At 41.7% G+C, this 13,482-nt stretch overlaps 2 protein-coding genes across 4 annotated transcripts in view; one reads left to right on the top strand and one right to left on the bottom strand.

Moving 5' to 3' along the window:
* Positions 1-13,482, top strand: part of rpl27 (ribosomal protein L27) — a 76,061-nt gene that overhangs the window by 45,427 nt on the left and 17,152 nt on the right. The gene's annotated exons all lie outside the window — the stretch shown is intronic.
* Positions 1-13,482, bottom strand: part of slc1a9 (solute carrier family 1 member 9) — a 30,370-nt gene that overhangs the window by 7,654 nt on the left and 9,234 nt on the right. For 2 of the 3 annotated variants that reach the window (XM_065964496.1, XM_065964495.1), the window contains exons 2-8: positions 8,054-8,212; positions 7,690-7,842; positions 7,008-7,261; positions 3,924-4,029; positions 3,651-3,777; positions 1,198-1,431; positions 214-408 (exon numbers count right to left, since the gene is read on the bottom strand). In XM_065964496.1, coding sequence (XP_065820568.1) covers positions 214-408; positions 1,198-1,431; positions 3,651-3,777; positions 3,924-4,029; positions 7,008-7,261; positions 7,690-7,842; positions 8,054-8,207 — 1,223 coding nt within the window. In that variant the 5' untranslated portion in view covers positions 8,208-8,212. Of the gene's footprint in view, positions 1-213; positions 409-1,197; positions 1,432-3,650; positions 3,778-3,923; positions 4,030-7,007; positions 7,262-7,689; positions 7,843-8,053; positions 8,213-9,791; positions 9,914-13,482 lie in introns of those variants that run through there. The other variant, XM_029280946.2, reaches the window with a different exon arrangement.

Raw genomic sequence — 13,482 nt, 5'->3', positions numbered from 1 at the left:
CATCATCCTTCACTTCATCCATGTGGTCCCATCAAGTAATCAGACACTACCACCCTCACCCCAAATATGTGATTTTAGCATACCGTAAGTGTAACGAGGCAAATAGCCAATCGCTCAATCAAGGATTATTGTACGATTTCAGGGGTGGCCGTGGCCCGCCCCCTGGATCCGCCCCTGGATCCGCCCCTGGATTGTGACACTCCTACACCTTACCTGACAGTGATGATCTGTCCGGTGTCCAGGTCGATGTCATTCATCTGGGCAATAAAGATGGCTGCCACGGCCTCATACAGGGCCGTGCCGTCCATATTAATGGTGGCACCTATGGGCAGCACGAAGCGAGTCACGCGTTTATCCACCTTCAGATTCTCCTCCAGGCAGCGGAAGGTGACGGGTAACGTCCCTGCGCTGAGAAAAGAGGAAAAAGGCCACACAAGATGGCGAGTTTAAATTGTTTTTTTTTTGTTTTTGTTTTTTGCAGATGCGCGGATAGCAGGAGGAAAGTGTTTGCTGGAGGCCATAAAATAAGAAGACAGGTGTTAAAAAGAAAAAGTGCAGAGGTGAGGAGGGAGGTGAAGGGAAGAAATTTGAGTTGGCTGACAGCTTCATGCTAACAGCTGGTGTGGGCCACTGTTGCAATCCTCCAACATGTGAATTAAAGGAATTTGATTCCCGGCTCCTGCTAAGCTGGGGTCATAATATAATTAGAGAAAAGGTTGATAGGATTACCCACGTTCACTAAAGCCTCAGTAATGTGCCAAACTGACAGTTGGTTTTACTAGCAATGCAGGGTCCCAGGCAGGCCAAGCCAGGCAGGATAGAGCGGGGCCAGTTTGGCTGGCGACGGCTAATCCGAAGGCTTACACATTTACAACACAGGATCTGTCTGACATGGACTTGTCTATGATAGCTGGTGCTTACACACATTTGGCTCTGCTGCCCTGATCATTCTGTATTAGCATAAATACAAAAATGTCCCCCTTCGGCCCTCTCAGATTCGACCCAAATAGCTAAAAGCGAGCAGCAGTCAATGTCAATCAATCATGGTAACTACGGCAGCTGCTCGAGGGGAAGATGTTGTAAAAGAAACATGTGACACACATGTGTTAACACTTGCCAAAACAGAGCTTCCACACACACACACACACACACACACACACACACACTCTCATGCACACGTCCTGCAGGCTCTCCTACCTGCTAGCAGTGCCCAGAGCTGTGATCCAAGCCTGGAAGATTCCCGAGTAGAAGGTGAGGGGGCTCTTTCTGGTGATGGCGAAGAATATAGCAGGTAGGATCAAGCCGCCGTGGATCGCCAGGCCAACCATGACAGTCACCATGTACATGCCCAGCTGTCGGGCGACCATCTCCAGGTCTCCGATGGCGGCGATCTTTCCGGCAATCAGAGAGGCGATGCCGGCAGGAGAGTACCTGAGCACACAGTCAGAGTAACCAATCAGAGCTGAATATATTCTTCATAAGGCCGATTACTTCATTAGTATACTTCTTTACACTTTATATAAGTTTTTCTTTTTTTCTTTCTTCAATTCACAGCATCAGGATAAAGTTTCAACTTTATTTCAACCATTTTGCAATTTATTTAACGCAAAACACTTTGAAATGTCTGGTTTGTCTCTAACCATCTCTCATTTTCAATCAACTCATTATTTGTATAGCGCCAATTTAAAACAAATATTGTTAAGACAGGCTACACAAAAAGAGCAGATCTTACTCTTTATTATATTTGAATATAGTGTGTTTGAATTTAACAAGGAAAATGTATTCAAGCACTGCAACTCATAATTCATTTTGTGTTGTCTCCTAGTGTGAGTTATAGTCAAGTGGCAACAACCAGTGCCATTGGTAGTTGCAGATATATTGTTATCTCTTGTTTTCTATAATTTAAAATCAACATGGTTGTACACTGGACTTTTGTTCGACAGTACCAAAAGATCTGAGGATGCTGACTCTGATTCTAGAGGTGAAAAATTATCAATTCACAAGTTTTTCACTTCACTATTAAAGGCAGGGTTGATCATTTTTGAAAACTAGCATGATTTTTGAAAGTAGCATTCCCTCAGTGCTGCGTCTGCACCCCCCCCCTCCCCTCTGTGCTCTGTGCTCCCTCATGCAAGGGGTAGAGAACGAGCAAGGGGACAGAGAGGCGTGATTGGTTCATCAGATTGGTACCTCGTGGCAGACATTGGTCGAAGTTTTTACAGGCTTACAACTGATACAGATGACAGATTTTCTTTGTTCCTTTTTCAGAGAACATGAGTTATTAATGTCTGTCAGGACCTAAAGACAATTTCAACCAAAATCTTAAAAAGTGGCTCTGGAGAAAATGACCATCCCTGCCTTAAAGCATGAAAAATGTCATATTTATCGATGGCTAAAGCACTGGAAGGGATATTTCTTTGCCTGTTGATGCACTTATTTGATCAAAACCAGTGTAGTCCAAGAAAACAACCTTTCATTATTTCAGTGACGCACGTGTTTCATTACGGACAATCACCTTATCAATCAGAATTCACTTTAAAGGGGCAGATTTCATTACTTGAGACATTCTTGGATCTCTGGTTTCCAGCTTCGGAGTGCAGTTGTTCCCGTTCATGAATACAGGCTGCTGTGGGACACATGAATTAGAGAAGTGTTCCCCTTTAAGCCGTTCCCGGGGTCGGTCGAAACGGGTTTCATCATAACAGCGGCCCTGCTTTAATAGGTCAGCTGCGTGCTGAACCCCGAGCTTGGCATTCGTAGACAGTTGTTTGGTGGAACACGCCGTGGACATGGTTTGATGGATGCGTGTTTTTGTATACACTGGACTCTGTGTTTGGCTGGCTCTGAGACCCGAGTCTGTTTATACTGAGTGAGTGATCCGAGCAGGGATACATCTCCTCTGGCGTCCAGCTGCACATGTATGGCCTAGGAGAGCCTCAAGACAAGCATCCTGCTGTCTTTTTTTTTACATTTTCAACCGCCTACCATTCTTTTCCCTCGCCGTCCCTCCTTCCAGCACGACTTTTCTCTATTTCTCTGGGCGACTAGCTGGGATCCTGCGAAACCTCAAGGCCTGCACTCCTCGATGAAAACACGCTCTCACATGCATCTCTCCCGCACAAGTCCCGCTGTCCCTCCCACCTGCATCTGCTTTCTGCTCTGATGCCAAGTGGTTCCTCTGCCATCAGTGAATCTATTACATTTTGGAGATCTTCCATGTCATGTCCCCTGGGACCACCACAACATTGTTCCGGGCCCCGGCTCCTGCTACTCCCAAGCATACCACAGACTCCAGCATGTGCCAGGGAAACCCTCTCTCTTTCTCTCCCTGTCTTGCCATCTGTCTATGTCCTTCATTGACACACTTTCTCCCCTCTCTTCCTTTCCTTTCCCTCGCTCACAGCCTCCGACGTCAAGCTTGTTCCCACTATTTGTCTCACGTACACAGTCCCGCCTTATCCATCACTGTCACTGACCTCTGTGTGTTGTGTCTCCAGAATGTCAAAGCAATGCAGCCGTTAGCCAACATGAGCAGAAACAGACACATGTTGTGCATGCTTGCAAACACACACACACACACACACACACACACACACACACACACACACACACACACACACAAGCTCACAGGGGGAAAAACAAACACTGACCACATGATCATGGAAACCATCGTCATGATGATCTCGTTGAGGATGTTGAAGAAGTCGCACATGACCCTCCCCCGCTCGCCCATCCGGCCCATGCAGATGCCGAAGGTGATGAAGAAGCCGATTAAACCTTGAGGGAAGACACAAAGCAGAATGAGACTGGAAGCTCCATCATGCAGCGGAGAAAGGTACCAAGGTTCTCAAAGCAAAGGAACAAATATGAGATGATTCAGAGGGCCTTAAACAAAAGAGAAACCAAAAGTGTCATCAACTTACCGAGGACGTTCATGCCCCATTTGTATTCCAGTGTCTTTCTGTTCACTATGATGGGCTCAGTTTGGTTTGGTGCTGCCACTGACTCCTTTTTCAGCACCGTCTGAACCTGAAGGGAGGAAAAATAAGGGGATGGGACGTGCATATTTATTTATTATCTGTATAAAAACAAGAGTTGCTTGGGGCGCGCTGGTGGCGCAATGGTTAGGGCGCACGTCTCATGTGTTGAGACTCTCATCTCAAGCAGTAGGCCCGGGTTCACTTCCACCCATGGCCCCTCTCCACATGTCATTCCCCGCTCTCTCTCCCTGGTTTCCAACTCTATCCACTGTCCTGTCTCTGCATTAAAGGCACGAAAAAGCCCAAGAATAAATCTTTAAAAAAAAAAAAAAAAAACAAGATTTGCTCGTCAAAAAGTCTTTCTCTAAAAGTTAACCTTCAAAAAGGGGGTTGTCTTTTATTCAGACTAACACTTGAAGATAATAGCTTACTGGCTAATGCTAGCTATCCACAGATGCAGCTGGGTAGCTGAGGACCTGTTTAGCATATCAACAGTGGAGATGCGGGAGTAAAAAAAGCTGCAGCTACAACAAAACATGGAGATAACTAAAAATGTTTTTTTTTCTTCATGACAATTTTGTTACAAACATTTACCAGCAATGTGGTCGATAGCACTCTGAGCGTTTGTCTCTCTGCGGTTGTTTATTTTGGAGCCTGACTTACATGATTCTAAGTCACAAAGCAAAACCATAATTGTTACTCATTCTCTGTGTGTAAACAACAATAGCTTGGCAGCACCAACGTAAAGTCATTTTTTTTGTTTAAAAAAGGGTAAAACAGAGAACTGGAGGTTCCAAACAAAGTGAAAGAAAAGAGAGACAGGCGAGTTGAAAGGGTAAGAACGAGTCCTTCCTGCAAAAGCAATTATGTCTTTTATGACTACAATGAATCCCTGATGAGTACAAACAAAGGAGACAGTAAAACAGACAGGAAAGTGATTTAAAGAGAGTTATAGAGAAAAAAGGAAAATGCAGAGAAAGCGGCAGGTTGGAGAGAGAGCAGCAGTCTTTAAGCTGAAGCCTCACTGTGGACAACAGGGATGTAGCACTACAGATGTAAAGGGATTAGCAGTAACAGAAGGGGCCGACCCTCACCCAGCTCAACACAGACAACTGCTTCTCATCATTCAGACTCACAGAGCGGAGAGAAGAGGGAAAAACATCATGATTGAGTCTGGGATTAGTCGCTTAAAAGTGACCAGGTTGCATAAACAGTAGTCGTCTACTTCCTATTCTCATCTATACCAACATTAGTATCTACCTGTGGATCATAACATACATCTTATATTTATGACCTCCACTGAAGAGGTCAAGCTTCAGTGATGTTTGTCAGCAAGAAACATAAGACACCACCTCATTGGCTATTGTAGGCGGGAAACAGTGAGTGGAAGCTTGTAATTGGCCAAACGAGATGTCAATCGAAAGGTCAGAGTGCAGCCATCGTTTGACGTAATCCAAGTGAAGAAATTCATACAATAACTTTAGTAATGAAAGTAAAACTGTGAAAAAAACATGACAAATCAACATGAAAATATGAAGCAATCCAAGGATCGTTATGGATATAATGTGTTCTGGATTAAATCTTTCACTGGATTTGGATCGTGGGGACCCTTTCTGATTCAGCAGGACTGTTTTTGTTGGAGTGCTATGACTGGTTGAGTACAGTAAATCCTCAAATGGTGATACAATCATTTTAGCGTAGTGTTTTCGTCGTTGGTCTGACAGATGTGTAGATTGTTGCTGCTGTGGTGGTTGGATCTTTAAATTGTATAGATGGTCAGAATCGCACAAATCGTATCTTCCTAGCAATTTATGGCATTAGTAATATTGATAGCAGTTGTGTACATATTGGAGATGATAAGGAAAACACATCCAGAGACAACGACTGTCCTGTGGACGGGCCGTTGGACCTTTACCTGTTAAAAAATGTCCAAAAAAACTACAAATTCTGTGAAGTGAGGGCCTAGCTTATGTTGCTTCTTTTATCCAACCATCAGTAAAGAAACAGAAAACTTAAATGCAATGAAATATAAAAACAGAACGGTAAAAATTGCTAGCATACTAGAAGTTGTAACCTGCAAATATTTAATGTACAACTTCTCAATCGACTCATTGTTTCCCTGTTTCCTCAGGAACATTTATTTTTCATTTTTTATGAGCTCAGCTTTTATTTCCACCAACTAAATCTTGGCAATTACACTTCAAAGGATGCTCTCTTCAACAGAAAGCAGCCTTGGCCTTTTGGGCCTTTTTCACTCACTACTCACACATGTAGGAAACATTGTGTTCGGCTTTGGAGGACGACTGAACACTCCTGAGATCACATCAGTCGTTAACAACTCTCTGTCCTGCTTTCATTTTGTCAAACCGCTCAGTTAATACCTTGAACAGATGATGGACTCTGACCTTTCCTTGTTCACAGACAGGGATCTTTATCATTATTTGGTAAAGATCAATAACGGCTTTTGACCATTGGTGAAAAACTCCACCTCAAGGTCCATTCAGTAGCCGTTACAGAGCTTTACATCAGCAGTTCCCAGTTTTTTTTTACAAGAGAGCAATCAACACAAAGGAATTATTTCTCATCGAAGGGTTCATACCTTCACCCAAATTTGGTTGGGAGTCATAGAAATATAGATGTCCTGATTTATACACTTTTAAGGAGACAAAGGGAATTTCTCTTCATGTGTATTTAAGTTCATTCTTGACCATAAAAATGTGATCTTTAGTTGATGACAAACGACATGATATAATTGATGTCTCCACACAGCCAATATACAGATATCGAGATGATTCTAATAATCAGCTATTTCCTGAATGAAGATCAGTTAGCATTTGGTTAAATACACATGCTGGATGTGTGAAAACAAACTAATTACTTGTTTCTACTAATACACTGGTATTAGCCAAATAAAGAGTTATTAATCCTTTTTCAGTTATATCTGTATTTTGGTGCCTTCAACCTCTAAGTGTGGATAAAAATTAAGAGGAAAAACAAACACAGGTATGTATTAGATGCTTAGGTTACCTGTTGGAAGCAGGCCTGCACCAGGTTCTCAGGGAAAAGGTTTCTGAGCAGGTCCAAGAAGGCGTCCAGACTGCTGACCTCCTGGTTCTTCGGGGCTGAGTTTGACGCACCTGACCTCAGTTTGGGGTTCCCGGGGTGGATTCCAATCACCAGGATGACCCCGAGGATGGCAGCAATAATGGTAGTGGACATGTAGTACACCATGGCTCTGCTACCCATCCTGCCACTGGAGCGGGCATCCAGACCAGCCAGCCCTAAGGGGGGCAGAAGACCATCGGTGTTAAGATTAACTAAATTACTACTCACTTCAGAAAGCTAATGGGCTGAATGCTGATTTAAAAGTGAGATCGTGAGCTGGATATCATGCATAGTTAGTTAAAGTTAAATTGTGTTTAAATGTGTTATGTTCTTTGATGTGTTTCAGCAAAATGCAAACCCATTCTTCACAAAAGCCTAACCCTAACCCACCCTGAAATATAGGCATGAATTATTTTTAAATAGGTATCTCATCTTCTACCACACAGCTAAAAAAAAAGGAAGCAATAACACTAACGACCAACATACTTCAGGTGTAAAGAAAATATGTTGGCTGTCAGCCTAAATAACAAAACCTGTTCATATTGTCCTTGGGTTATTGCACATTTATTTGGTACATACTGCGTATGTGTGTGTAGTGGCACACCTGTGATGAGGCTGGAGATGATTAGAGGCAGAATGAGCATCTTCAGCATCCTCATGAGGATGTCTCCTGGGAAGGAAACCATGGTGAGGGCACTGCTGTCCGTCACCTTCATGTACCGCAGCAGCATCCCAAACACCGCACCCATAACAACACCTGAGGACGGGAGCTTGTGTTTAACATACAGTGTACTTTATACTAAAAACTGATGCTAGCCTTGGTTGTTAAAATGTTTCTCTTGTCTTTATATTAATACTATTAAACAACAACAGCAACCTAGCTCTTACACCGTAAACGTAAAAACGGGCTGTAGCCGTTTACCACAGAAAACAGGATATACATCGTGGGTTTCCCAGCCCCTACATACCCAGAACAGTGAGGCCCAGCAGCAGGTTGTGGGTGTTCCGACTACAGTGGCCTGCATCTTTATATGCGACGTCTGTGTTGTCATCTCGCTGGCTTTCCTCTTTCTCCTTCACCTTGTTTGTGTTGGACTGGTTAGCTGTCGACTGGTTTGTCATCCTGTCTGTAGAGACAGTTACAGATTGGTTTACTGCTGGGAGATATATTCTTCTGCATCGTTCTGCACTTGCAGGCCTGCACAGTATTCAATATTATTACAAATAAAATGTAAACAAAACTTAATTAGATATTCACTGATTTGCCTCACTGGATTGTTAAAGGACCATCTGAACAAAGCATTCTTCTCATGTGGCTGGTTAGAATTCACATTGTTGCCATATTGAGTGGCTGCTTCTGTTCCTAAAGTGGGGTTGGGGACTAGCAGGGCTACCCACCACTCAGTCACGCTCCAGGAATGTCCTTTTTTCTATTTGGTTTGAGTTAGTGACGTTAAGAAGCATAACTGCAGGCAACCCAAACACAGCAGGAGATCGCTAAAAAGGACATGAAGAAACATCTTGAGAGATGTAATCTATAATCATTCACAAGATGGAAAAAAACTAAACAGAAACCACAAGAATCCAAATACATCAGCACTCAATGTAGTTGCTGATAGAGTAATATATATAGATTGAGTGGAAGATAGATATTGGTTAAATCCATGCTGGACAAGTACAGGACAGAATGGGACTGAGAGTCTACAGCAAGGTAAGCAGCCTTCTGAAGCTGTTCTTAAAGACAGTGGTGCTTTAAGCTAAATGCTAACATCAGCAGACAAACACACTGAGAATACTAGCAGGCTGGAGATCAGCAAGTAATGATAAATAACTGTGTGTGACAACTTGGTGTCAATGCACCTCATAGATATTGAGATATTCCAATGAATATTTTAAACATTTTCTCTCTGGTTAAACTCAACAACCAGCCAGAGGATCAATACAATATCTTGTATTCTCGTTATTGGCATTAGGTATCTGTACTCATGTTGATGAAAATCTATCAAACATTTGGGAAAATACAAAATCTGAGCATCAATGTGGCATTAGATATGAATTCATTGTAGTACTAATATCATTAAGATTCATCATATTGTGTTGTTTGCATGTCATTTGACAACACACAATAACAGACATTGCTAGCATTGGATGAAATTCTTGTATTATGTGTGTCCAAATGCTATTTAGAAGCTTTATAATATGAAAGGATACAACTAAATGCAGAATAAGGGAGACAACATTAAGTACACATCAGTCTGAGAGCATTTAAGAATTTAACAAGCTTGCAAAAGACATCAATTCTTGAATTTGGCAAAAAAAACTCTCCAATAAACATACATCATTTGGAAGCAATGAGATTTTGTTCCAGACAAAGTCTTCACCTTCAACAAAGAGGAAGCGTCAACGAGTAAGAATGTGTCCGCTGTCCAGTATCACATACCGCATATCTACTCGGCAGAGAAAACTGAAGAGACCCCATCACCATCATGTCTAAACATTAATCCTATATAAACACATCTGGAGAGAAGCGCAGCCATGCCAAATCTCTGCAAGAAGTATCAATGTCACATTTACACTCAGTCTGACTCAGTGAGACAATTGCAATCAGAAATGATTACCATCCATCAGCTGAGCAGCACTGGGGACACAGTTAAACACATAAACTAAATCACACTTTTCAAGAGGGAACACACAAAGAAAGGTTACCTCGTTGGTCTGTTCTCACAATTTAAACCGCCACTCTCTAATCTTCTACTTTATCTTGCCATATCTCTGCCTCTCTCGGGTCGCCGCAACAGTCGCCAGTCCAGACATGAAGGCGGATTGCCAGTGTGGTCTGAAATTGTATATTTTGTAGGCGGAGAATGTCCTGATAAGTTTCAATTGCAAAGAATTAATCCTCAGTGAACGAAACACCCAGGAGAGGAGGGGGAGGTTGTTCAACGGCTAGTAGTCTGCACAAATCCTCTTTCCAATCCTTATGTCATTCTTAGCATGAACATTGTTTGGTAATGTCAGTCGACCACATATGCTTCAGTTGTAAAGCAGTCTATAATCTAGCTGGGGAGGGGGAGGGGGGATATAACATCCTCAATCTATTAAAAGTGATCTAATAGGCAACGTTATAATAATAATGTTAACTCCAGGTTTCGCCGTTTTTATTATAAAAAGCATAAGACATTTTCTCTTTAGATCAATGAGGTTCTGAAACCTTGTAGGGTGGGTCAGAAGCTTGGTTGAAAGCCAGTTTCTGGGCTTTGGAATAATTTGGGCAATTCAGGTTATTCTACAATGACATCCAACAATTAAGGAACTTCAGTCAGTCCATTTTTCTATCACTTCTTTCCAGTTCCCTGGACAACCATTCATCACACTAACCTCATGCTTGCCAGTCACATTGCTGAGCACTCAAGGTTGAGCAGCCAAGCAATCTGCTTGTTCCAAAGGGGGGCAGGACATGTTCCAAATGGTCATGCCCCACCCAAAGAGTCAACCATTCGCATCCCAATCAAAAAAAAACTGTTTTCCAAAATTTTGATTAATTCTCACCAAACAAAGAAAAGAAAATCATGTCTTAATTGTCTTGCATCGTTGACTTTATTTATTTTTATTCCAGTTGTATATACCTCTTATTTCATTTGTATTTATCTCATCTTTTCTGTTTCCATTTTTATTTTGAACAACTTACTTGGTACTTGTCTTTGTGTTGCTGCGATGCCAGAATTTCCCCTCTAGGGATCAATAAAGTATTATCCAATCAGAGAATGTACCTTTCGTGTTTTTGCTATTCTGTTCAGCTATGGTTGGCTCTACTAAAAAGCTAGCAGGAGGTCCTATATTACAACTGTAATTTATCCTTAACTATCGCAAACAGATTTGTGCAACTCTAATGTCTGAGTGATTATAACAAATGTTGTTCCATTTGGCCTAACTTTAAGGGAGGCATCTTTGTCTCTGTTTGTAAGACTGTCCTTTGTATATCTCAGGAATATATAAAACAGAGGTTCTTAACAACTCTGCAAGCAGAGATCCAAGCAGCTGGACTATTTCCAATGGGAACATTGTCTGGACAGATCTGCTGAGAATAGGCATTGCACTTGTGTATTCAAAAAAAGAAAAGGTCATGAACTTACAACTTCACATGTATAAGAAAACCTAAGACCTGGTTACATGTATCGGAGATAAAAATAGAGATGTTTTTCATCATTGCTAGCAGTAAAAGCTGGAAAATTAAACCTTTTTTTCCCTGAGCAGGTCAGATGGAGTCCCTGACATAATGAAGCAACAGCATGTGTCCTGGGAGGATGGCGGCGCTGAGGAGTGTAAGCTGCTAGGACACACTCAAGGACCTGAAGCTGCTCGGAAAATCTGACTTCCTTCTGCAACAGACAGATTACTTTCCTGCTCCAGGAAATGTAAGAGCTGCCTTGAGACAAAACATAGCTGGCCTCTAGGAACTGGCTCTTACTGGACTGTCTTGGTGGCTCCGTCAAACTGTGGAAAATGGATACTTTTTACAACCGTGTAAGGTTGAATTTCACTCCTTCGTTATTCATGTCTTGCCTGAAAAGTACTTACCAAGTACTTTTCAGAAACAGATGCCGATCAGACTATCTAAGCGCCAGCCAAAAGAGAACTGACTGCCATACGCATGCTTGTTGCATCATATTACAGCTTAGTGTAACCCAGGGTTACTAGTGCCATTATCTTCTCACTTTTATTATTTAAATATTGAAAATAGTGTAAGAAATTGATGTAACTTGTAACAAAACAGTTATTATTAATTAGACAATCAAACTAAAATTATCTGTAAAACGACAGCTTTAATATAAGAAAAGTGTTTTGTTAAATACTGTTTTGTGTATTAAATGCTAATAAACATATGTGATCGGTCAACCCACCTGTCAATCTTAATGTCATGTTGACTAAATTAGCCATTCTAAAATAAGACCCGCTCACATTTCTCCGTGTCTGAGCAGAATCTCCGAGAGTAGTTCTTTTTGGAACGAGACGGAGTGGCGGTGGCTGCGTGGAGTTACCTTACATGAGAAAAAGTTGTTGAAGTGATTTGTGTTCCTTGTTACGCGTTTGATGTGCTGTGACTGGAGGTGGTAGGCAGTGAGAGGCTCATTGTTGGAGCTGCAGTCTGCGTGCGGGCTGTGGTTTTGGCGGTGGACTTGTTATTGTTTGTAGCCTGATGTTGTAGTATGTTCAAGTGGCGCTAATCACAGAAAAAATGAATTGTTTATATATGGTTATGAATGAGAGTACAAGCGCTGTAATCTAATGATCAAGCTAACTATTAAATATAGGTTAATCTGAATAAGATGACAAATTATTTGGTGTTAAATTTGTTTATTGAAAAGAATGTGGCATACAGTGTGTTTTACATTGTATTTCATCTGAGTCCTTTGTCATAGATGACAAACGCTGTTGATATTTAATGTCTAATTTAAAGTTCAAGCATTAATTAGGCTTTTCACTGTTTTTGTCAAGGCCGGGGTTTTTTTGTGATCTGGAGAAGAAAGATTCCATGATCCCTGTTTGTCTGCGACCTGCTCATCCTCCCTGGAGTGCTGTGGTCGTTCGCAGTCTGGCGAGCCATCCATCCATTTTCGAACCCTGAAAGAAGGAACAGTTTATATTCAATTCAATTCAATTAAAAAAAACTTTATTTGTCCCCGGGGGGCAATTCAAAGGCACACAGAGCAGTAAATTAACAACAGTGCAAGTAAACAAAACATTTTAACCTAAATATAAAGTGTCAATTTAAATACAACTTAAAGCTTAAACTTAACTTAAAAATACAAAATATAAAAGAGTAGATATAAGTGGACAGTGATCGGACTAACAGATGTAAACAGATGTAACCATAACTCTGTGCAGTAGTGACCAGATGTAAACAGAACTATGTGCAGTAAGCTTGTTTATTTTCCCAACTACGTTGGTGGTAGGACTATAGACTTTGATATAGTGGTTTAAACAACTATAAGGACCCGAGTAAATCTTTGTTGTTTGTTTGTTTTTTTTTTTTGTTTTTTTAATTTAATGATTTGAGGTTCAATATTCATATGTCTGGACACACTGCAGCCGCTTCAGTGTCACATCAGTGTAAGCGTGCAGTGTTGTAAAGTGTTCAGCCAGCATGACAAAAAAGGTCCCTCCAAGGCGTAGACGCATTTGCGAACACCTTGATTATTATTGTGCAGTTGGTCTCACACTGTGTTTTGAGCAGCACCAGGATATTCCTCCAGACAAACTTGACTGTATCTGCTATGTGAGCATCCTCAAGGTCGCATGTCAGGATTCCGATCTCCTCTTCTCCAAGCTATCAGTGGGTCGATAACTCAGGCCACGATCGTCTGGTATGTCGTCAGTGCTCAGGAGTGTGTTGAAC

The sequence above is a fragment of the Labrus bergylta genome, chromosome 16 (assembly GCF_963930695.1).
Source record: "Labrus bergylta chromosome 16, fLabBer1.1, whole genome shotgun sequence".
In the NCBI taxonomy this organism is placed as follows: Eukaryota; Metazoa; Chordata; class Actinopteri; order Labriformes; family Labridae; genus Labrus; species Labrus bergylta.
Note: the sequence above shows the minus strand (reverse complement) of the source record. Positions and strands in the feature narration are given on the sequence as shown.